At 42.0% G+C, this 25,171-nt stretch overlaps 2 protein-coding genes across 2 annotated transcripts; one reads left to right on the forward strand and one right to left on the reverse strand.

Annotated features, from left to right (window-relative positions):
• Window positions 1-6,137: 6,137 nt before the first annotated feature.
• Window positions 6,138-10,450, reverse strand: LOC134318525 (vesicular inhibitory amino acid transporter-like). Its single transcript, XM_062999513.1, has 2 exons — window positions 10,097-10,450; window positions 6,138-7,332 (listed from the first exon to the last, which is right to left on the reverse strand). The coding sequence occupies exons 1-2, from the start codon at window positions 10,448-10,450 to the stop codon at window positions 6,145-6,147; spliced, it is 1,542 nt and encodes a 513-aa protein (XP_062855583.1). The 3' UTR covers window positions 6,138-6,144.
• A 6,477-nt stretch (window positions 10,451-16,927) lies between these two features.
• On the forward strand, window positions 16,928-24,434 carry actr5 (actin related protein 5). The gene is made up of 9 exons (XM_062999490.1): window positions 16,928-17,299; window positions 20,574-20,812; window positions 21,023-21,192; window positions 21,284-21,480; window positions 21,605-21,742; window positions 22,394-22,486; window positions 22,562-22,701; window positions 23,510-23,642; window positions 23,979-24,434. Exons 1-9 carry the CDS (start codon window positions 16,928-16,930, stop codon window positions 24,291-24,293), a joined length of 1,797 nt encoding a protein of 598 aa, XP_062855560.1. The 3' UTR covers window positions 24,294-24,434.
• The last annotated feature ends 737 nt before the right edge of the window (window positions 24,435-25,171 follow it).

Consider the following 25,171-nt stretch of genomic DNA (forward strand, 5'->3'; position numbering starts at 1 on the left):
TTTCCTTTTTTTGTAACTATATAACATGCTGCTGACTTACACATCTGTATATTGCTTGTATATAACAGTTTGTTTGTATATTTTGTGTTTAATGTTTCAGGTATACATTGCTTGAGAGATACCGCCAGCCGTGGATTTTAAACTGGATTTGATATTTGTTTTCACCCCCAGAACAGCTCACTGACCTCAGCAGTCTGTGATCCCCAGACAACTCTGCTTTCACAATCATTTTAGGGAAACAACACATAGGTGTGTTTATCCTGTGATAGACTGGCAACCTGCCTGGGACGTCTTTTACCTTTTGCCCAACGAATCAGACCCACCGGGACCCTGACCAGGATAAAGCAGTGTTAAACACAGAATGAACCTCTGTACCTCTTTGAGTTTAAATGAATTAGTTTTACAGTGTCATGCACTGATGAATAAAAAAAAAAAAAAAAAAAAAAAAAAAAAAAAAAAAAAAAAAAAAAAAAAAAAAACACATTATTAGTTGCCATGGTGATGGTGGACGCTGGCGCATTTGGCTGCCGCTACCGTTACCGTATTTTACCGTATTTTATTGTATTTTTATCGTTTTTCGTTTTCATCTTTTTACACACCTTGTGGATCTATTTCTTTTATGTTACTTTTGATACTTTTATTTGTGCTTTTGATACTTTTTGTTCTTTCTACTGTACATCGCGTCTGCGGCCGGTGGTGAACGGTGGATGAGTTTTCCTGGGATCGGCACGATGTTGAACTATTCCGTTGACCAGCTGAGGAAGTTCAACAACTGCACTACTCCATCGTGTATTTCAGTCATCAAACAGCTTGGACTCCTTCGCCGGCCTCGTTATATTCACAGGGGCTCCCGGAGAAAGCTTGTTTATCTTCGAAACGGTAACGCTATTCCATCCTTCTGGTCAGCCGTGCGCACTGTCGCTCCGCAAACACGTCATCAGAGCGCTGCTGCCTTGCACACCAGTAGCGGTGTAGTCTCCATGACAACGCTGTCCACGGAGTGGGATGGGAAACGCGGAGTGGACTTAGCAAATCTCCGTTCTCTTCCTCGTTCCTCACAGCCAACTACACAACAATACCACTTGAAAATGGCATTGCTTAATGTTCGTTCACTCAACACAAAAAGTACTGTACTTAGTGAATTTATATCTGACAGTGAACTAGACTTTTTCTGTCTCACTGAAACTTGGCATAAACCCTTGGATTATTTTATGTTAAATCAGACCACGCCAATGGGATACTCGTATATTGATGAACCTCGTATGGAAGGGCGAGGTGGTGGTGTTGCTGCAGTCTATAGGGATGATATTAAAATAACCACTTTGTCTTTTCCTGCTGCTCTTTCTTTTGAACACCTGGCTTTCAAGTTGTCAGGGCCTACTCCTCTGGTCACTGCTGTAGTTTATCGTCCGCCAAAGCCAAACGCTTCCTTTCTCTCTGACTTTTCAGATTTTTTAACCCAGTTTAGTGCCCTCTCATCCTCTGTACTGCTTATGGGTGATTTTAACATCCATATTGATGACAACAACTGTAAATTTGCCAGGGAATTTTTGGAATTGTTACAGTGTTTTAATTTCACACAACATATACATTTTCCAACTCATAAAAAAGGTCATACTCTTGACCTTGTCTGCTCTACTGGTGTCCTAGTTCATCAGCCGTCCAGCCATGACCTTACTGTCTCTGATCATTTGACAATCATCATGGACATTGAGGTCACTAGGCCCATCACTAGAGCTAAACGTAAAATATCCTTCAGGAATCTTCAATATATCTCTCCCTCTGCTTTCTCAGATTCTCTTGTTAAAAAGATGTCTGTCTGTCCTGTACTGTCTAGTAATTCATCTGACCTTGTCAATTACTATAATGACATACTCGCCTCATGTCTTGATGAGCTGGCTCCTTTGAGAACCAAATTTGTTTCATTTAGTCATTCTGCACCATGGTACACAATTGAGCTTCACCAAATGAAATCCCGTAAACGCCAGCTTGAAAGACTTTATAAGAAAACCGGTCTAACAGTACATTATCAGATTTATTCTGATTATCTTCAACATTACAAAGACGCTCTTACGGCAGCCCGATCCACTTACTATTCCGAACTCATACATGCTGGATCAACAAATCCTAAGACTCTCTTTTCCACAATAAATAAACTTCTCAAACCAGTTGACAATACTACCAATTCCTTTACAGTTGACAAGTGTAACTCTTACCTCTCATTTTTTCAAACAAAAGTTGAGAATATCCACAATTTTCTGACAGTTTCCCCTGTCATCTCTGTTTCTCCGCCTATCTCATCTCAATTTATTACCCAGCCTCTGTCTCAGTTCTCACCTGTGTCTCATTTGGACCTATCTGAGATCTTAACAGGGATGCGAAGCTCCACTTGTGTTTTGGATCCTGCTCCATCAAAACTTGTTAAGGGTTGTTTTCCAGTTATCTCATCACTTATCACAGAGATAATCAATTCCTCTCTTAGTTCTGGCTCAGTCCCTCAATCACTCAAATTGGCTGCTGTTACTCCCATACTTAAAAAACCTGGACTTGACTCTAACATTATGAGTAACTTTCGGCCCATTTCCAATCTTCCATTTCTGTCGAAAATACTGGAACGTGTTGTTGCCTCACAGCTCAAAGATCACCTAAATTCCAATAATCTATTTGAATCATTTCAGTCTGGTTTCCGCCCCCAGCACAGCACTGAGTCAGCCCTCCTCAAAGTCACAAATGACCTTCTTCTTTCCTCAGACTCTGGACAAATTAATATTCTCGTCCTCCTTGATCTTACTGCAGCTTTTGACACCATTAATCACTCCATTCTTCTGTCCCGCCTTGAATCCTCTGTCAACATCACTGGTACTGCCCTTTTGTGGTTAAGGTCATATCTCGTAAACAGACAACAGTTTGTTAATATCAACAATTGTAGTTCTGCCATTGCTCCACTGTCCCAAGGCGTTCCCCAAGGCTCAGTGTTAGGTCCCCTTTTGTTTATTCTTTATATGCTCCCCCTTGGTGACATCATACGTCGGCATGGTTTACATTTCCACTGCTATGCTGATGATATTCAGCTTTACATCTCCTCCAAATCCATTAATACTGAACTTCACTCCACTCTGACAAATTGCATCACTGAAATGAAATTGTGGATGAAAGCTAATTTCCTCAAATTAAACTGTGAAAAATCAGATATGATCATCGTAGGTCCTACAACCCTGGCAAAAACCACAAAAAATTTTCAAATTACCATTGATAATGACACTTTGTCTCCGTCTTCTAACATCCGAAATCTTGGTGTAATTTTTGATAGCAACCTCTCTTTTGACCGCCATGTAAATCACATCACCAAAACTGCTTTCTTTCATCTAAAAAACATAGCACGTCTACGTCCATCACTCTCCTTTTCTGCCGCCGAAACCTTGATTCATGCTTTTATTACATCCAGAATTGATTATTGCAATAGCATCCTTTATGGTACATCTAACAAAATCCTAAAAAAACTTCAGTATATCCAGAATTCAGCTGCTCGCCTCCTTACTCATACTCGCTCCCGTGATCATATTACACCTGTTCTACAAAAACTTCATTGGCTTCCCGTTGCTCAACGCATTCAATTCAAAATTCTTCTATTCACTCACAAAGCTCTCCATAATCAGGCCCCATCCTACCTCACCGACCTGCTCCATCAGCACATTCCCTCCCGTAGCCTTCGCTCTTCTGAGGCTAACCTACTGTCCATACCCTCTAGGACCAAGCACCGGACCTGGGGTGACAGGGCCTTTTCCATAGCTGCTCCATCTTTATGGAATGCTCTCCCCAAACACCTACGAGATTGTCCTGACCTGTCCAAATTCAAGTCACTTCTCAAAACTCATCTATTCAATATGGCATTTAACTTGTAACAACACGAAATAAATGCTTTTATTTTTGCTATTCTTTTTAATAGTTTTTATACTTAGATCACGACAGAAATGTGAAGTCCTAGATCCTAAAACTTGTAAAGTTTTCAGTTTCCTGATTGCATGTAAATCTGTCCTGTTTCTGTCTAATTTTAAGAAATTGTTCTATATTTGTTGTTCTCTCTCATAATTTAGCTAATTTTTAATGAACTGTCTTATGCTGCTCTCTTTGTTTTTATCTTAATTATTCTTGATGTTGATGTACTATTTTGATTTTGTACTATGATTTGTATGGTGTATGTACGTATTTGTTTTGATTATTTGTCTTATGTAAAGCGTCTTTGAGTATCTTGAAAAGCGCTATATAAATAAAATGTATTATTATTATTATTATATTTTATTACCATTTTGATTCTTCACACTTTACACAAACACACAACAGGGCAACGTGATGCATTAAACACAACTTTCTGTTTTTCTTTACAAACCATTTAACCTTAAAACAGGATGTGATGTCATTTTTTTATTATAAGGAAATATCTGAGCTCCATTTCAATAATTTAAATAATTTATAGTAACATTTTCTTTGCTTTGCTTGGTGTAATAAACAATTATTTACTGCTTTAATAATTTGAACAGATTTCTTAAATATTATTTAGGATCAGGGTCTAAACAGGCTAAATCTCTTTAAAAGGTGATACAATGGGTCACTGTTGTAAATAGATTTGATTGATCATTAAATCTCCATGTCAGCTGATTATCAGAAGCGTCTTGTCTTTTGAGATTGGGATTTTAAGAACGAGGTCCTAACATGTGGCCATGACTTAGTAAGGTGTAAGACGTGGGAACGAGATGTGCAAAGATGATTTATCCGGGTTTGGGTTTGAACCTGGAGCGTTAGCCTGTATTATGCCAAGCTCACATTTCTTGGACAGTCATATATACACACATCCTATAGAGAGCAGATATACGATTCTGTATGTTTCATGTTAATAACGGATCCAGACTTTGTATTATTGCAGCGCAGGGAACAAACACGCTGTAGAAACTCATAATGTAATAACTGAACATAATGTAATAACACAAATGTAATATCTCATAACGTGATAAATTGCTGACAGTGTAATAAAATCTTCATCCAATAATGTAATATAATTTGTGCCATGAATTAAAGTCTAATTGGTTTGATTTGATTTTAAACTGTCAAGCAAAGGTCCCAAACATTATATGTGGCACTACAGTATGTATACAGTATGTAAAGTGTAATAAAAAGGCTGATAAAAGTTGGTACAGGATGGAAAATGCAAAAAATTATAAAAACACAGAGTTCCTGACATTGACTTTTATTTGATGTCAGACAGGATGAATCTGAGATATTTCATCTTTTATCTGCTCAACTTCATTTCATTTGTTAATAAACATCCATGATCCTGATATAACCACATGGGTGAGGGATTTACTTTGGCAAACCTTTTGTGTGTCAGTACCAGGGTCTGTCATGGTATGGGGGCGTGTCAGTGCCCTTGGTAAAGGTCATTAACACTTCTGTGATGCAGCATTAATACAGAAAAGTACATTGAGATCTTAGAGCAACATGTGCTGCCTTCAAGACGTCGTCTTTTCCAGGGACGTCCAGCATTTTTCAACAAGACGATACAAAACCACCTGCTGCACACATTACAAAGGCGTGGCTGCAGAAGAAGAAGGTACGGGTGCTGGACCGACCTGCCTGCAGTCCTGACCTGTCCCCAATAGAGAACGTGTGGAGGATTTTGAAACGACGACGACCCCCCGTACTGCTGCACATCTTAAGACGAGTTTGCAGGAAGAACAAGACAAATTAAAAGCTGAAACACTAAATCACTCGGTCTCCTCGGTGCCAAAACCTCTTTTAAGTGGTGAAAAGGAACAGCATCATTACAAAATAATAGCAGTAAATGCTTTACCGTCCCAACATTTTTTGGAATGTGTTGCAGGCCTGAAATGCAGGAATGGATGTTTATTAATAAATGAAATGAAGTTGAGCAGATAAAAGATGAAATATCTCAGGTTCATCCTGTCTGACATCAAATAAAAGTCAAAGTAAATGTAAGAAACTCTGTGTTCTTTTTATTATTATTTGCTTTTTCCATGCTGTCCCAACTTTTTCTGATTTGGGGTTGTATTAAATTATTAAATTATTATTAGCACATTGCCACACAAACACAACACTTTGGAGATCGTTTATTGTCTAGTGTTTTCTCCTTTAATCTGGGGTATCAGACCCGAAGGCTTCGATAAGTCCTTCGATCGAATGAATGAACCCAGAGACGCTGCAAATCCCTCCGATAACAAAAATCAAGACGTCAAAAAGCACCTCATGCCAGAGAAGTTTGCGCCAGAGAAGTCTGAGGTGGAACAGGCTGGGCAACAGGAAGCAAAGTCCGGCGCCGGTCAGACTTCCCGTGAGACCCATGAGTAGGGCAAAGTGTGGGACGAAGATTGCCATCAGGAGGGTAAAAACCACCAGCCCGACTCTCAGGCCGAGCCCCCAGGGTTTGAGGTTACCGCCCGGGCCGTAGCAGCTTGGGAGCGGGGCACCGTTTCCATCCTGGAAGAAGGATTTCTCCAAGACGTCCACGGCGGCGAAAAAAGGCAGCGGGTAGGAGAGCAGGGCTTTGGCCACTAGGAAGATGTTCACCCAGGCGCGTATCCCGGGCGGCAGGTTGTCCGTGATGACCTCCTTGGTGGCGTCAGCCCAGGTGAGGTAGGCCACGAGGGCGAACAAACCCTTGAGGACGCACGCGGCGATGTGCGTCCACTCCATCATGCAGTGGAACTCGGCCGGTCTCTGCATGTTCCCCTCGAGGGACGGCAGGAAGATCTGGGAGGTGTAGCTGAACACCACGATGCCGATCGAGATGGGGAACTTCTTGACGTCGATGTAGAACTTGACGTCGTCCCAGGCCCAGTCGTGCGCCCGCGACAGGCAGTACGCGATCACCAGGACGCTGATGACGAAGTGCGCGAGCGTGCACAGCAGGCTGAGCTTGGACACGGCTTTCAGGCTGCGCAGGAAGGCGCACGGTACCAGGGCGGCCGCCGCCATCACCGACCACGCCTTCTGAGAGAGCGGCAGGCCCGGGAAGCTGTTGTACATCAGGTTCCCGCTGACCACCACGTACAGGATGCAGGTCATGACCAGCTCGATGATCTGCGCCACGTTCACCACGTGGCCGCCGAGCACGGGGAAGCGCGGCGCGCAGCAGGCGTTGGCGATGTCCACGTAGGAGTCCCGCACGCGGACGCGCTGGCCGTCCTCGTTTTCCTCGTACAGGCACATGATGAGGATCTTGCCCGTGTAGCAGCAAACCACCGCGGCGAAGATGATGAGGAACAGGCCCAGGTATCCACCGTGCAGAACAGCATAGGGAAGGCCCAGAACAAACATGCCCTGCGGTGGGAAATAGACTTCATATTATAACATGATCACGAAGAAAAGCATCACAGCTCAATGTTTAAGGTATCGGACTAGTAATCAGAAGGTTGAAGAAGGTTTAAGGCCCACATGTGCCAGACTGCCACTGTTGGGCTCGTAACCCTAAATTGCTTAGATTGTATATGAACTCAGTTGTAAGTCACCTCTGCTAAATGCCGCAAATGTAAATAAAACCTCAACTGGCATTAAGGACTGTTAATTAATTTTGTTAAATGTTCCCTGCCCAGTAAACTGCAAACTTCAGAAAAGTTGGGACGTTGTGTAAAATGCAATAAAAACAAAAATCTTTATTTAATTTTATTTAATCAAGTGTTTCACCATCTACTGTACATGGTATTGTGGAAGGATTCAGTCAATGTCTGTCAGCTGGAAACCACTCCTGAATGTGCTTGATCTCGGAGCCTTCGGACGACCATGATAAATACAGCAAACTTCGGAAAACCGTTGTCACATAACAGCGGAATGCTGCATCACAAAACGCAGTCTGAATCCTAAGACAAATGGCGTACATCAATTCGATTAGATTATTTTCTGGGCCCGAGCTCATCTCAGATGGCACCAAGGACCAAATATGATAGTGACGGAAAATCAGCTGACCAGTGAGTAAATATATATAGACACTATACGGACAAAAGTATTAGGACAGGCACTGATGTTTAAGAGAACAGAAGGCGTGGCTCACAATCCAGTCAGGTTTAATTCATCCCAGAAGTGTTGAGTTGGGTTGAGACCAGGGTTCTGTGTAAATACACTGTTATTAGGTATTAAAGGTGCATCAGTTCCCATGCCATGGGTGTCCAGGTACCACTAACACAGATGCATTATTTATAATTGGGACATTCATTCATGCTCATTCTGTAAGTGCTACACCAGTGCGGCTTCATAGACACAGAGTGCGTGTGCTTGACTGGCCTGTCTGCAGTCCAGAGCAGTGGAAGAGGAGAATCAGACGACTGTAACTGCTGACCGAAGTCTCGTATGAGGTAAAAGTCCTCAATTCAAATCCTCAGTTCCCAAAAAACAAAAATAAATGGTATTAATAGGAAAGGTAATCTAACACAGCGCCTCCGTCCCAACATTTAACAAAACACAGATTCTTCTTTTTTTACTGCATTTTACAAAACGTCCCGAGTTTTCTGAAACAGGTTTAACTAATTCATGATATTTATTTCTGGTGCTCCTTTCAGTCAGCTTCATATTTCAGGGTTTATATACGTTAAAAAAATATAAATAAACACATTATATTTCATGGTTGTGTTTCTGAGTCGATGGAAGGATCGTGACCTCGGCCCGACGTCGCCCCGAGCGACTCTGAACCAAATCGTAAGTGATGGAACGAGGTCTGTACTAGGAGCAACACCACACTACAGGGATAAAAATAGTTCTACACAAGATCAGCTGAGGTCTCTTAATAAAGTGACCAGTGAGTAAAGATATACTGTATATATACATTATATGGACAAAAGTATTGGGACATCTGATCATGAGCTTATTGTACATCCCATTTTAAAACCATGTGTATTTATATTGAATCGCTCCCTCTTTCCTTTGTAGGGTGTATTTATTGGGCTGCTTGACTTTAACAGAAGATCAGACAGACAGGCAGGCAAACAAGTCAGGCAGACTTAAAGACAGACAGACAGAACGACAGACTAACAGACAGACAGGCAGACTAACAGGCTGACAGACAAACAGGCAGACAAACTGACAGACAGACAGGCAGGCAGACAGGTATGTAGACAGACAGAATGACAGACAGATAGGATGACAGAACAGACAGACAGACTTAAAGACTGACAGACAGACAGACCGACAGGTAGACAGACAGACTAAGAGGCAGACAGACAGGCAAGTAAGTCAGGCAGACACGTCAAGGCAGACTTTAAGACTGACAGACAGACCGACAGGCAGACAGTTAGACAGACTAACAGACAAACAGACAGGCAAGCAAGTCAGGCAGACAGGTCAAGGCGGACTTAAAGTCAGACCATCCAACAGGCAGACAGACTAACAGACTGGCAGACAGGCACTAGACACACTAAGAGGCAAACAGACTGACAGACAGACCGACAGGCAAACTGACTGACATACAGTCAAAAAGACTGACAGACAGACAAACAGGCAGACAAACTAACAGACAGACAGGTATGTAGACAGACAGGCAGACAGACAGGCAGACTAACAGACTGACAAACAGAATGACTGACAGACAGGCAGATGGAGAGACAGACAGACAGACAGGCTAACAGACTTAAAGACTGACAGAGACAAGACTAAACTGACAGACTGACAGACTAAACAAACAGACAAACAAACGGAGATGGACAGACTGACACACAAACAGACCGACAGACTGACAGGCAGACAGACTAACAGACAGAGAGACGGACAGACTGACACACAAACAGACCGACAGGCAGACTGACATACAAACAGACAGACACACGGCCTAAACAGACACACTGACAAGTAGACAGACAGACATTGTGTACATGTTTTGTTATGACTTGTGTGTGTTCATTTGAACTTTTAGCTCATATTTTAGTTCCAGATGAACCAAGGCGGTGTAGGAGCATCTTTCAGAGCTGAATTTTAAACTCTACTGTAAATTAACTCATTAATTCTTAATAAATGCTAAAAACTTTTACTTTTAAATGAAATCTAAATAAATGTTTGAATGAAATCACTAAGAGAACCGTGCGCACGGACTGCAGTGAACCTGAATGGCGTTGGTAACGTTCCAGCCCGCCTCCCACGCCGTGATTTTGGGTTTGTCCTGTTCCTCCTCCTGCGTCCTGCCCGCAGGGTCACCGTCCTTCCGCTGGTACCGAACGTCCCCTTCTGCCCTTCCATCATTCTGCTCCTCTGTGGTCATCACGTCCATCCTCAGTCCCTGTCTGTAGTGGTAATCCAGATCGTCGCACTGGGCGAATCCGAGCGCCTCGTCGTCGGTGGCCGCCTGGAAGCCCAGACGCGCCAGAGCTCCACTCGCTGTGGCCTCGGACCTGTGAGACACGGAGCTCATCACGTCGCTCAGCCTGTTAGAAATCTTCTTCTTTATCAGATGAGCCATGATTTAAAAGTGAGAAAGAAGTGAGGAGAAGGATCAGCAGACGCACAAATTTTATACGAATTATATCAGACTAAATCTCTCCTGGTGCATGTTCAGTCAAGTTTTTTTCCTCCTTCTTCTTTTCTTTTTTTTTTTTTTTCTTCTTGGATGTTTTTTCTTCTCTTTGTTGTTTTAAATGTTCATGAATATTTTTGTTTGTCCGGTTACAGGTTCACTTGTGTCCTTCATCCGTGCATGACAGCCTCAATGCAAAATCAGTGCAAATTATAATCAAGCACAAAATATAAAGACAAATATAAAACAGTTAAATAAAACCTGATAATAAAGAACTAATTCTGTTCATATATTAATAAAGTTGTAATGAATTTGAAGAGCTTTTCTGTGCCAGGCGCCGAGTGCCAGTTGCGCGGATGCCAGTGCGTGTGCGTGTGCGCGCACAGACGTGATTGCGCTGCGGGGGGTTGAGAGTGGAAGCGCAAATGCTCAGTAAAAGCCTGTAGAGAGAGAGAGAGAGGAGAGCCCACTGCTCCATAAAGGCCAAGAGCAAAGTCAAACTGCACTGATTAAATATAAGATTAATATTATGTTTACAAAAGTAAAGTTATCCCACTAAAATGCTCTTTAACCTTCAAAATATAAACTGTCTGTGTTCTTGTGTGGGTGTTTTTCCTCTGGTGTTTTTCTGTCTGTGTTTTTGTTTCTGTGTTTTTCCACTCTCGTTTTCCACTGTTTTTTTCTGTGTTTTTCTGTGTCCGTGTTTTTCTGTCTGTGTTTTCCACTCTCATTTTCCTCTGTTTTTTTCTGTCTGTGTTTTCTAGTGTGTTTTTCTGTCTGTGTGTTTTTCCCGTGTTTGTGTCAGTGTTTTTCTGTGCCTTTGTTTTTCCACTGCTGTGTTACACTGTGTTTTTGTCTGTGTTTTCCACTGTCTTTTTCTTTTTGTGTTTTCTAGTGTGTTTCTGTGTCTGTGGTTTTCTGTGTCTATGTTTTTCCACTGTGTTTTTCTGTGTCTGTGTTTCTGTGTTTTTCTGTGCTTGTGTTTTTCCAGAGTTTTTTGTGTCTCTGTGTTCGTGTCTGTTTTTCTGTGTCTGTGTTTTTCCATGCAATGTTTTTTTCTGTGCCTGTGTTTTTTTGCGTCTGTGTTTATGTGTCTGTGTTTTTCTGTGCTTGTGTTTTTGTATCTGTGGTTTTTTCCACTCTCGTTTTCCACTATTTTTTTCCATGTTTCTCTGTCTGTTTCTAGTGTTTTTTCTGTGTCTGTGTTTATGTGTCAGTGTTTTCTGTGTCTGTGTTCTTGTGTCTGTGTTCTTCTGTTATTTGTATCTGTGTTTTTCCACTCTTGTTTTCCACTGTTTTTTTTGTCTGTGTTTACTAGTGTTTTTTTTCCGTGTCTATGTTTTTCCACTGTGTTTGTGTCAGTTTTTTTGTGTCTGTGTTTTTCACTGTCTTTTTCTGTCTGTGTTTTTAGTGTGTTTTTTGTGTCTGTGGTTTTCTGTGTCTATGTTTTCTATGTGTTCTGTGTCGTTTTCACTGTGTTTTTTTGTCTGTGTTTTTCCACTGTGTTTTATGTGTCTCTGGTTCTTGTGTTTGTGTTTTTCTGTCTGTGTTTTTTTACTCTCCAAAAGCCACTCTGTGATTATCTCAGAATTGTAATAATAAGATTAATTATTATTGGATGTTAATAGATTGTAATAAATCACAGTTTTTTATGTTTTGTAAACGTATTTTCAATTTCATCTCAAAATAAATGTTCACTTATCTTAAATCTTTTCATTGTGAGGTTACGAATTTGTAAGTAGGTTGTAGTAATAATAATAATAACAATTATAAAATAAATAAAAATCGTAGCTAAAACAATCTTGATGTGATTTCATTTGCAGGTTGAAGCTCATTTCTACTACATTACTGTCTTAAAAAATAAAATAACACATAATATTGTTTACAACTATAATCAGTGTCACAAATGAGCCGTCCAACTAATAAATATACAGGAGGAAATGATGCACTGATTTTTAAAGCACCATAAAATCTTCTGTATTTAATAAGGCATCGACAAAAATATTATTTATATTTAATTTCATATCACATTATTAATTTTAAAAGTATCACGCGAGTGAAATGAAGAGTTTGGGTGTGGCATTTGTGACACCCTGCTTGGTGGTTTATGTTTCTGTGTTTTCACTTATTAGATGATTGAATTAGTGAGCTGGTTGAAATTTTACTGATTAATTAAAATGATGATTATTAATAAAATATCCACTAATTACTGGAAACAAATACAAAAACTTGATTTCACGTATCTAGAGCTGTATATTATGTAATGTTAATACACATCGCTTTGTGATGGTTGGCTGCACAGATGGGTCAGCTTTCCTCAATGCCCCAGTGTCTCGAATACGCCCTGATCATGCAATTCACATGGTGATGCTCTCAGTCCAGTTTATTCCCGGTCCTTCTGCTCTTCTGCAGGTCCTGTCATACTGTAACACTGCCTAGAGCTTGGCTCAGTCAGTCATGGATCTGGTCAGTTGTTTAGTTTAGATTAAACCGTACAATAAAATGTCTGGATCTCTTTGTGCTGCTTTTACTGCACCTGCCTCAAACAAAGCCAGAGGAAACCATCTGAAGAGTAAAAGCAGCAGTGAGGAGGACGAGGGGGGTGAGATTTATGAATGAACATACATGACTATTTGGAGACTGTGTGTGTGTGTGTGTGTGTGTGTGTGTGTGTTTGCGTGTGTGTACAGAAGACCCTGTATTACCACACTACAGTCTAAGGCCCGTGCCCCCCCATGATAGTTTGTGTGAGCTTTATTGGGACATGGATTAAATCTAGGATGAACACAGGTAACATGAGACAGGTGAGTGATGTACCACACCTGAGCTCTGTTTGTCAATGTGAGTCAACACTGATAGGAAACATTAAAGCATTAACAGTTAGATTACATGATCACATGACCTCCTGGGCAGGATGCAAGCAGGTTACCTGATAATGATATTCATTTATATCATTTAAACAACAGGTATATATACAGTATATATATATATATATACACATTAAAACCACCTCCTTGTTTCTACACTCACTGTCCATTTTATCAGCTCCACTTACCATATAGAAGTACTTTGTAGTTCTACAATTACTGACTGTAGTCCATCTGTTTCTCTACATGCTTTGTTAGCTCCTTTCATGCTGCTCTTCAATGGTCAGGACCCCCACAGAGCAGGTACCAAAAATATATCCAGCCAACAGCGCCCCGTGGGCAGCGTCCTGTGACCACTGATGAAGGTCTAGAAGATGACCGACTCAAACAGCAGCAATAGATGAGCGATCATCTCTGACTTTACATCTACAAGGTGGACCAACTAGGTAGGAGTGTCTTATAGAGTGGACAGTGAGTAGACACAGTATTTAAAAACTCCAGCAGCGCTGCTGTGTCTGATCCACTCCTACCAGCACAACACTCACTAACACACCACCACCATGTCAGTGTCACTGCAGTGCTGGGAATGATCCACCACCTAAATAATACCTGCTCTATGGTGGTCCTGACCATTAAAGAACAGCATGAAAGGAGCTAACAAAGCATGTAGAGAAACAGATGGACTTTAGTCAGTAATTGTGGAACTACAAAGTGCTTCTATATGGTAAGTGGAGCTGATAAAATGGACAGTGAGTGTTAGGGACGCCACAGCAGATTATTTGCCAGCATATTTGTTTGGTTTTTACACAGTTTTCCTGACACAACCCTCCTATTTATCCGGGCTTGGGATCTGCACTAAGAGTGCACTAATATGTGTCACCCAATGGCTATAGGTTCACTTCTGAAATCTTCTGTCTCCTCCGCCTCCCAGCCCACGTGTGGAGCATCACCAGCTCTCTGTGTTGGTATGATAGTGTGAGTGGAATCACACAGAATGATCTGATTCAGTATGAAGCTGGTGTTCCTTCATTTTCTGTCAGTGTTCCTAAATACCAGTGTGTCTTTGTGCCTTCCGGGTGTGTGTGTGTGTGTGTGTGTGTGTTAGCTAAGATGACCCAGTTCTGTTCATTATCATCACTGATTCTTTGTGCTTGTGCACTGAACTGGGCACCCAAGACCGAACCCAAAAAAAACCAAACCCACTCCTTCAGTTCTTCAGGTGCTACAAGTCGGTATATTGACGTTTTCGGCATTTAGGAGACACCAAAGCCTGTACAACTGAAGGGTCTGGGTTTGATCCTGTGTGGTCCTTTCTGTGTAAAATTGTGCATGTTCTCCCTGCCCTGTGTCAGCGTGGGTTTCCTCCGGGTGCTCCAGTTTCCTCTCACAAGGCCAACTGGAGCGACAATAAAAGTGTATGCTACTAAGTGTGTGTGTGTGTGTGTGTAGAAATGTTTGCTCAGCTTCAGTTTCAGTTGAAATGGTTTTATTTACAAAAATATTAATAAAAAACAAGAAGAAAAAGACAGAAGAACATAAAAACATCTAAAAATTTATTTGTATTATTATATGTCATATATTAATTAAAAAGCAAGTAAATCATGTAAAGAATAAATAAGTCAGAGACGGGGACTCGAGCACATACAGCGACTTCAGACTCGACTCAGACTCGTTTCAAATGACTCGTGTCCAACAAAAGTCAGCAACATTAGTTACGTGTGATAATTATATATATACTGTATATGATCCGACATCATTCTGATCGTGTCATTTTCTGCTCTCTAATAATAATAACGCTCCGGCCGTCTTAACCCACAACACACACAATGTGTAAATGTTCCAGCCAGCTTCCGGCGTAGTGATGAAGCGTCGCTCCCTACTTAAAATGGTGGAATACCCTACGTAGTGAACTTCACAGGAACAACCGGGGTGAATTTAACGCTCCTACAGAATCGGTGCTGATGGTTGAAAGACGCTTTCTGAACCAATCAGAGCTTCTGATTGTAATTGTAAGAAATGCTGTTATTTGCATTTATTCAGTTTGCATCACACAGATGACGTGGTAATGAAACGCTCGATTGGCTTTCTAACGACTTCCTGTTTTACTTCACAACCGGGAAAAGTTTGGAGGTTTTTAATTATAAGCACATTTACAAAATAACGGATTCTGTTCCTAATGGGACGCACGCTTATAAATGTAATAGCATCTGGAAGAACAGAAGCTAAGGTAAGCAGTATTATGGATTTTTTGCTGTGTTTGGGATTTTGGCCGCTGTGCCGTAATTTGCAATGAAAACAAAACGTCAGTTTAAGCTTTTAACTGGTACCTAGGAAAGTAAAGCCACGAAGTAAAACGGCTAAATACAGTCGCTAATCTGTTGTTGTTTTTTATCTGAACTTACAGATTATTTGTTTATTTCTACGCTACATTTCCAATATATGTTTTGTGTTTATTATAAAGACTCGTGACTTGACTCGGACTCTAGCCTAAAGACTCGTGACTTGACTCGTAACATTTTGACTTTAATCTCGTAATTATTTCGACTTTAATCTCTTAATTATTTCGACTTGAATCTCGTAATTATTTCGACTTTAATCTCGCAATATTTTGACTTAAATCTCGTAATTATTTCAACTTTAATCTCGTAATTATTTTGACTTTAATCTCGTAATATTTTGACTTTAATCTCGTAATTATTTCGACTTTAATCTTGTAATTATTTTGACTTTAATCTCGTAATATTTTGACTTTAATCTCATAATATTTTGACTTTAATCTCGTAATTATTTTGACTTTAATCTCGTAATATTTTTACTTTAATCTCGTAATTATTTCGACTTTAATCTCGTAATATTTTGACTTTAATCTCGTAATATTTTGACTTTAATCTCGTAATTATTTTGACTTTAATCTCGTAATATTTCGACTTTAATCTCGTAATATTTTGACTTTAATCTCGTAATATTTCGACTTTAATCTCGTAATATTTTGACTTTAATCTCGTAATATTTTGACTTTAATCTCGTAATTATTTCGACTTTAATCTCGTAATTTTTTGACTTTAATCTCATAATATTTTGACTTTAATCTCGTAATTATTTCGACTTTAATCTCGTAAATATTTTGACTTTAATCTCGTAATATTTTGACTTTAATCTCGTAATATTTTGACTTTCATCTAATTTTTCTTTAAAGTGGCCCTAATACGCCGTCATAATACACGACTGAATGAATTAAAATGGTAAAATTAGAAGCTAGATGAACCACTCATGTAAAAAGACTCTTCTAATAAGTTCAAGAAGTTTATTTATGTTCATTTATTCTGCCTCTTGAGCAGCTTCGTTCCTGTCAGGGTCTCCGCTATCACCAGAAAACTAAATAGGCTCGTTTAAATTTGCCAGTTAACCTTATAAATGTTATGAGGCTTTGCTGAAGCACACAGAGGAATCAAGAACAAAGGAGAACATGCGAAACTTCTTACGACTTTCTGACGTGGAACCATGAATTCAGACGCACTTCTACCCGGATCTATTTTGGAGTGAGACTGATTTCAAAATGAGCGCTGGTAAGATATTTACGTTCCAGGACGCCAGGTGTTCCCCCGACCCGGTGTTCCAGGTCACGCCGGAATGTCTGCACCCGTCTCCCGTCCCCATCGTGGTGGATAACGGATCGTTCCAGACCCGGGCCGGCTGGGCCTGTGCGGGGGAAGAGTTCGGCTCTCCGCGGCTGGAGTTTAAACCGGTAGCGGCGCGGAGGAGCAGAGGAGCGGCGCGGAGTGACACTCAGGTCGGGAACGACATTCCCAGTCTGGAGCCGCTCCGGTGGCTCCTCAAGAGCCAATTCGACCGAAATGTGGTCGTTAACTTCGAGATCCAGGAGCTCATGCTGGATTATATCTTCCTCCACCTCGGTATCGGATCAGAGGTAAGAAGTGACTCCATCAGGGGGTTAATATAGTGGGTTCAGTTTACTGGTGTACACTATACCACCAAAAGTATTCACTCACCCTCCAAATCACTGAATTCAGGTGTTCCAATCACTTCCATGATCACAAGTGTATAAAACCGAGCACCTCGGCATGCAGACTGCTTCTCAGTGAATTCCAGCGTGGTACCGTGATGCCACCTGTACAACAAGTCCAGTGGTGAAATTTCCTCACTACTAAATATTCCACAGTCGACTGTCAGTGCTATTATAACAAAGTGGAAGCGATTGGGAACGACAGCAACTCGTAAAATGACAGAGCGGGTCAGCGGGTGCTGAGGAACATAGAGGTCACCAACTTTCTGCAGAGTCGATCACTACAGACCTCCAAACTTCATGTGGCCTTCAGATCAGCTGAAGAACAATGTGTAGAGCTTCATGGAATGGGTTTCCATGGCCGAGCAGCTTTACATCACCAAGCGCAATTCAAAGCGTCGGTGTAAAGCACACCACCACTGGACTCTAGAGCAGACGAGATGTGTTTTCTGGAGTGACCAATCACGCTTCTCCGGTTGCCAGGAGAACGGTACCTGTCTGACTGTATTGTGCCGAGTGTAAAGTGTGGTGGAGGGGGGATTATGGTGTGGGGGTGTTTTTCAGGAGTTGGGCTCGGCCCCTTAGTTCCAGTGAAAGGAACTCTTAATGCTTCAGCACACCAAGAGATTTTGGACAATTTCATGATCCCAACTTTGTGGGAACAGTTTGGGGATGGCCCCTTTTATCAGCTCCACTTACCATATAAAAGCACTTTATAGTTTTACAATTACTGACTGTGGTCCATCTGTTTCTCTGCATATTTTTTTAACCTGCTTTCACCCTGTTCTTTCACCCTGTTCTTCAATGGTCAGGACCCCCACAGGACCACCACAGAGCAGGTATTATTTAGGTGGTGGATCATTCTCAGCACTGCAGTGACACTGACATGGTGGTGGTGTGTTAGTGTGTGTTGTGCTGGTATGAGTGGATCAGACACTGTGTCCACTCACTGTCCACTCTATCAGACACTCCTACCTAGTCGGTCCACCTTGTAGATGTAAAGTCAGAGACGATCGCTCATCTATTGCTGCTGTTTGAGTCGGTCATCTTCTAGACCTTCATCAGTGTTCACAGGACGCTGCCCACGGGGCGCTGTCGGCTGGATATTTTTGGTTGGTGGACGATTCTCAGTCCAGCAGTGACAGTGAGGTGTTTAAAAACTCCAGCAGCGCTGCTGTGTCTGATCCACTCATACCAGCACAACACACACTAACACACCACCACCATGTCAGTGTCACTGCAGTGCTGAGAATGATCCACCACCCAAATAATACCTGCTCTGTGGGGGTCCTGACCATTGAAGAACAGGGTGAAAGGAGCTAACAAAGCATGTAGAGAAACAGATAGGCTACAGTCAGTAATTGTAGAACTACAAAGTGCTTCTATATGGTAAGTGGAGCTGATAAAATGGACAGTGAGTGTAGAAACAAGGAGTTGGTTTTTATGTTATGGTTGATCGGTGCCATATATCGGGGGTCCAAATTACTGATGTACAGTGCCTTGCAAAAGTATTCAGCCCCCTTGAACTTTTCAACCTTTTGCCACATTTCAGGCTTCAAACATAACGATATGAAATTGTAATTTTTTGTGAAGAATCAACAACAAGTGGGACACAATCGTGAAGTAGAACGAAATTTATTGGATATTTTAAACTTTTTTTAGAAATAAAAAACTAAAAAGTGGGGCGTGCAATATTATTCAGCCCCTTTACTTTCAGTGCAGCAAACTCACTCCAGAAGTTCAGTGAGGATCTCTGAATGATCCAATGTTGACCTAAATGACTGATGGTGATAAATAGAATCCACCTGTGTGTAATCAAGTCTCCGTATAAATGCACCTGCTCTGTGACAGTCTCAGAGTTCTGTTTAAAGCGCAGAGAGCATCATGAAGACCAAGGAACACACCAGGCAGGTCCGAGATACTGTTGTGGAGAAGTTTAAAGCCGGATTTGGATACAAAAAGATTTCCCAAGCTTTAAACATCTCAAGGAGCACTGTGCAAGCGATCATATTGAAATGGAAGGAGTATCAGACCACTGCAAATCTACCAAGACCCGGCCGTCCCTCTAAACTTTCAGCTCAAACAAGGAGAAGACTGATCAGAGATGCAGCCAAGAGGCCCATGATCACTCTGAATGAACTGCAGAGATCTACAGCTGAGGTGGGAGACTCTGTCCATAGGACACAATCAGTCGTACACTGCACAAATCTGGCCTTTATGGAAGAGTGGCAAGAAGAAAGCCATTTCTCAAAGATATCTATAAAAAGTCACCTGGGAGACACACCAAACATGTGGAAGAAGGTGCTCTGGTCAGATGAAACCAAAATCGAACTTTTTGGCCACAATGCAAAACGTTATGTTTGGCATAAAAGCAACACAGCTCATCACCCTGAACACACCATCCCCACTGTCAAACATGGTGGTGGCAGCATCATGGTTTGGGCCTGCTTTTCTTCAGCAGGGACAGGGAAGATGGTTAAAATTGATGGGAAGATGGATGGAGCCAAATACAGGACCATTCTGGAAGAAAACCTGTTGCAGTCTGCAAAAGACCTGAGACTGGGACGGTGATTTACCTTCCAACAAGACAATGATCCAAAACATAAAGCAAAATCTACAATGGAATGGTTCACAAATAAACGTATCCAGGTGTTAGAATGGCCAAGTCAAAGTCCAGACCTGAATCCCATCGAGAATCTGTGGAAAGAGCTGAAAACTGCTGTTCACAAACGCTCTCCATCCAACCTCACTGAGCTCGAGCTGTTTTGCAAGGAAGAATGGGCAAAAATTTCTGTCTCTCGATGTGCAAAACTGATAGAGACATACCCCAAGCGACTTGCAGCTGTAATCGCAGCAAAAGGTGGCGCTACAAAGTATTAACGCAAGGGGGCTGAATAATATTGCACGCCCCACTTTTCAGTTTTTTATTTCTAAAAAAAGTTTAAAATATCCAATAAATTTCGTTCCACTTCACGATTGTGTCCCACTTGTTGTTGATTCTTCACAAAAAATTACAATTTCATATCGTTATGTTTGAAGCCTGAAATGTGGCAAAAGGTTGAAAAGTTCAAGGGGGCTGAATACTTTTGCAAGCCACTGTATATATTATAAATCAAAATATTCATTTTCATTGCTTGAACTGTTTCATTTATTGATCTGTTTTTCCTGTACTCTCCAGGGTCACGTGGAACACCCGCTGGTCCTCACCGAGGCGCCGTGCAACCCGCTGCACTGCCGGCAGATGATGTCCGAGCTGCTGTTCGAGTGCTACGGCGTGCCGCGCGTGGCGTACGGCATGGACGGACTGTTCAGCTTCTACTACGACGGCGTACGGCGCGGCCACGGGGCGCCGCACACCGGCCTGGTAGTTTCATCGGGGTATCACTGCTCTCACGTGCTGCCCTTCATCAACGGCAGGTGCAGAACTCCTGGTACTTTATAGTGCTCTCTGGTGCCACAGACGATACTTGTTTCTGGTTAACAGTTAGACTAGTGGATCTGGTCAAAAATCAATCACTAGGGGAGTTACCAATCCCACGTCTGACGTGTTTTGGAGGTTGGAAGGAGGTAACGTGAGATGTGAGGTAATAAAAACAGAATGTAATTTGTGTATTTCTGAATTGTCAGACTGGATGCTGCTAACTGCAAGCGCCTGAACGTCGGCGGGAGTCACGCAGCAGCGTACATGCAGAGACTTCTTCAGCTGAAATACCCGGCACACCAGGCCGCCATCACACCCACCCGCATGGAGGAGCTGCTGCACCATCACTGCTACGTTGCTGTGGATTACCAGCACGGTAAATCATACCAGCACAAACGTCAGCTGCTTTTATTTATTCATTTGTGTGGAAGCTGAATTTCGTAACGTCTGTGAATGCTCCCATCCAGAGCTGGAGAGGTGGCGGAGCGCCGAATTTTACGAGGCCGAGGTCCACCGCATGCAGCTGCCGTTCTCCGAGAAGGGGGCGGGCGTGTACGCGGGCGTGGACGAGAGGCAGGAGAGACGAGCGCAGCAGCAGCGCAGGCACAGAGAGGAGAGACTGCAGCAGGATCAGGAGAGACTCGACACGCTGGTCTCTGTACAGGTACGCAGAGCTGGATGGGTACGGTGGATTTAATGCCACCTCAGGAGTTAGAGGGGTTAATCCCCAGGCTACTACCTCCGGGTGCAAGTATTCTCACAATTCGCCCCCCCCTCCGTCTGTGTAGGAGCTGCTGGAAGAGGGCGCTGTGGAGCAGTTTCACCGGCGCCTCATGGAGCTGAACATGGACTCCGCCGAAGAACTGCAGTCCTACATCCACAAACTCACTTTAAGTGTGGAACATCAACGACTGGCCAGAGCCGAGGTGTGTGACCGTCATTCATCCTGGTCAGGGTCGCAGTGGGTCTGTTTCATGTGGCCAAAGGCAGGAAACACCTCTGTCACAGGACACACACAGGGCAATGAACTTGTAGAAGGAAACCGGAGCACCCGGAGTAAACCCATATGAATACGAGGGAGAACATGCAAACTCCACACATCAAGGACTGTTCATGGGACAGTTTGTAGGACAGTTGTGGCCTAGCGGTTAAGGTACTGGACTACTAATCCATAGGTTGCTGGTTCAAGCCCCACCACTGCCAGGTTGCCACCGTTGGGCCCTTGAGCGAGGCCCTTAACCCTCAATTGCTTAGACAATATACTGTCACTGTACTGTAAGTCGCTTTGGATAAAAGTGTACACTAAATGCTGAAAATGTAAATGTAAATGTTCATCTCTTATTGCAGTGTACTTAGTTTATATGCAGTCTGTCAACTGGAGTCCCACAGGGTTCCGTATTTGGTCCTCTTTTTTTTTTTTTCCATATGCACACTCTCTTTTCATTTCCATTCCTATTGCAGGCTATAGTTTAGGGAAGCCTGTTAAGGTAATGTACTATGATTGTTGGATTGTTGGTGCAGTCGGACTGGGCTGCACTAATAATAATAATGTGTGTATTTGTGCGTGTGGATTTTAGATGACCGAGGTGGAACAGCAGGTAGATGAAGGTGATCTAGCGCCTGATTTAGATGAGGAGAGCGCACGGGCCGAGAAAGCTCTTAATATCCAGGTGATGTAACATGACCTACTCACTACACACGTCCCGTCTCTAGATATGTACTCACCTCTCATGTTCTGGTCCTAGCCGGTGTTTAACATGGCCGAGTACCACCAGCTGTTCGTAGGAACCGAGAGACTCCGGGCCCCTGAGGTTCTCTTTCGGCCGTATCTGATTGGCGAGGAGCAGATGGGCCTCGCTGAGATGCTGCAGTTTGTGTTGGAACAGTGAGTGAACACGTCCCCACAACACAAAAACTACGACCTACATAGTAGCACTTTGTACTTCTACAATTACTGACTGTAGTCCTTCTGTTTCTCTACATGCTTTGTTACCTCATTTCATGCTGTTCTTTAATGGTCAGGACCCCCACAGGACCACCACAGAGCAGGTATTATTTAGGTGGTGGATCATTCTCAGCACTGCAGTGACACTGACAGGGTGGTGGTGTGTTAGTGTATGTTGTGCTGGTATGAGTGGATCAGACACAGCAGCGCTGCTGGTGGTTTAAAACACCTCACTGTCACTGCTGGACTGAGAATCGTCCACCAATCAAAAATATCCAGCCAACAGCGCCCCGTGTGCAGCGTCCTGTGTCCACTGATGAAGGTCTAGAAGATGACCGACTCAAACAGCAGCAATAGATGAGCGATCGTCTCTGACTTTACATCTACAAGGTGGACCGACTAGGTAGGAGTGTCTAATAGAGTGGACAGTGAGTGGACACGGTACTTAAAAACTCCAGCAGTGCTGCTGTGTCTGATCCACTCATACCGGCACAACACACACTAACACACCAGCACCATGTCAGTGTCACTGCAGTGCTGAGAATCATCCACCACCTAAATAATAACTGCTCTGTGGAACAGGGTGAAAAGGGGGTAACAAAGCATGTAGAGAAACAGATGGACTACAGTCAGTAATTGTAGAACTACAAAGTGCTTCTATATAGTAAGTGGAGCTGATAACATGGACAGTGAGTGGCTGGTCAGTGTATATTCTGATATAGGACCGTGTTTGTATCGCTGTGTCCAGGTATCCTCCAGAGACGCAGGCAGCTCTGTGTGAAAACGTCTTCCTAACCGGAGGAAACCTGCTCCATGGTGGAGTTAAAGAGAGACTGGAGAGAGAACTGTGCACCGTCAGGCCCTTTCAGTCACATTTTAAGGTAATTCGGAGAGAAAAACCCCACACTGGGTGTGATAGCGGGTGATAAACCTAATCTCAGGACTTTATTCCTAAAGAAAGTCGTGTTTAGTCGTGGTGCAAAGTCTCCAATCTCTTAATCCAGGCTATTAAACTGATACAAAAACTAGGATTAGGGTTAAACCTGGTACAGATCCGAATCGAATGCAAAATACAGCGTTTTTATCGGCTGGGCGCCGTCTAGCGGGCACAGTTGGCAGTGCCTGCAACAGACGACACACACGTTCGATTCTTAAGGATAAATACATACATCAGTAGGAGGTTTTATTCAGCATTGTTTTCTGTGTCTTGTCCTCAGGTCTCTCTGGCATCTCGGCCGGCCCTGGACGCCTGGTCCGGAGCGCGGGAGTGGGCTCTGAGGAACACGGCCGGGTCTCAGGGCTGGATCAGCCGCCTGGACTACGAGGAGAAAGGAGGCGAGTATTTGAGCGAGCACTGCGCCTCCAACACCTTCATCCCCATGAGGATCAGCAGACCAACGTCACGGGCCAATGAAGTGTCATCAGGCTCAGAGGTCACGCAGAGCATCGGCGCAGTGACAAGTTCCGACAGTCACGGTGCTCAGGACTCGATCAGTGGAACCTCGGAGACTGTGGGGTCACAACAGAACTGATGACCACTGACTTACATATAAAAGTCTGGACGTTTTACTGCCCACTGTTCTTAAATGAATGAAATGATGTTTAGCTAAATGTGTAACGGAGGACTGAAAATGATGTTTTGGTTTTAATAAAACCATTTTTTAATAAACCGATCTGTGCTCGTGTGTCCGGCTCTGGTCACTTCATCTGTTGCTGAAATATCACTTTTAAATTTAAAAAGAAAAAAATATTTTTTTAAACATTTATTAAATGAACGTTGTAACAGGTCAACAGATGTACACTGGTAATAATAATAATACTAACAGTATTCAAATTAATAAATAATACTAAATAATAATAATAGTGATCATTTTAGCTGTAACAGCGCTCATTATAATAATAGTACTATTTATATTAATATTAATGAAAGATAAAAGTAATAATAATGATAATAATAATAATTATTGTAACTTAATTTTTTAAAATATAAATATCAATAAAAATAATATTAATAATAATAACACTATTAATATTGATCAAAGATAATAGTAATAATTAAGGTTATAAGAGTAATAATAAATAAAAACAGCAAAAATAATATTAATAATAAAAGATAATTATAATAGTAATAATATAAAATGAATTATATGATGATCATAATAATAACAATATTAATATTAATAAAATATAAATAATAATGATAATAAAAATGATAATAATAATAGTGATATGATAAGAGTAGTGATATAGTAGTAGTAGCAATAATAATAATACTACTAATAATAACAATAATCATAATAATAGCAACAATAATTATAATAGTAATAACAATAATAATAATAATAATAATAATAATTGCAATAATAATAATAAAAATAATAGCAATAATAATAATAATTGCAATAATAAT

The sequence above is a fragment of the Trichomycterus rosablanca genome, chromosome 7 (genome assembly GCF_030014385.1).
Source record: "Trichomycterus rosablanca isolate fTriRos1 chromosome 7, fTriRos1.hap1, whole genome shotgun sequence".
NCBI classification, from domain to species: Eukaryota; Metazoa; Chordata; class Actinopteri; order Siluriformes; family Trichomycteridae; genus Trichomycterus; species Trichomycterus rosablanca.

What these genes read in the sequence shown, in the direction of transcription:
- actr5 (XM_062999490.1), top strand. Translation starts at nt 16,928, where the DNA reads ATGAGCGCTGGTAAGATATTTACGTTCCAGGACGCCAGGTGTTCCCCC. An exon ending in CTGCCCTTCATCAACGGCAG is followed by an intron (nt 20,813 to 21,022) that starts GTGCAGAACTCC and finishes CTGAATTGTCAG; the next exon opens with ACTGGATGCTGCTAACTGCA. An exon ending in AACGACTGGCCAGAGCCGAG is followed by an intron (nt 21,743 to 22,393) that starts GTGTGTGACCGT and finishes TGTGGATTTTAG; the next exon opens with ATGACCGAGGTGGAACAGCA.
- LOC134318525 (XM_062999513.1), bottom strand. Translation starts at nt 10,450, where the DNA reads ATGGCTCATCTGATAAAGAAGAAGATTTCTAACAGGCTGAGCGACGTG. An exon ending in ACGTTACCAACGCCATTCAG is followed by an intron (nt 7,333 to 10,096) that starts GTTCACTGCAGT and finishes TTCCCACCGCAG; the next exon opens with GGCATGTTTGTTCTGGGCCT.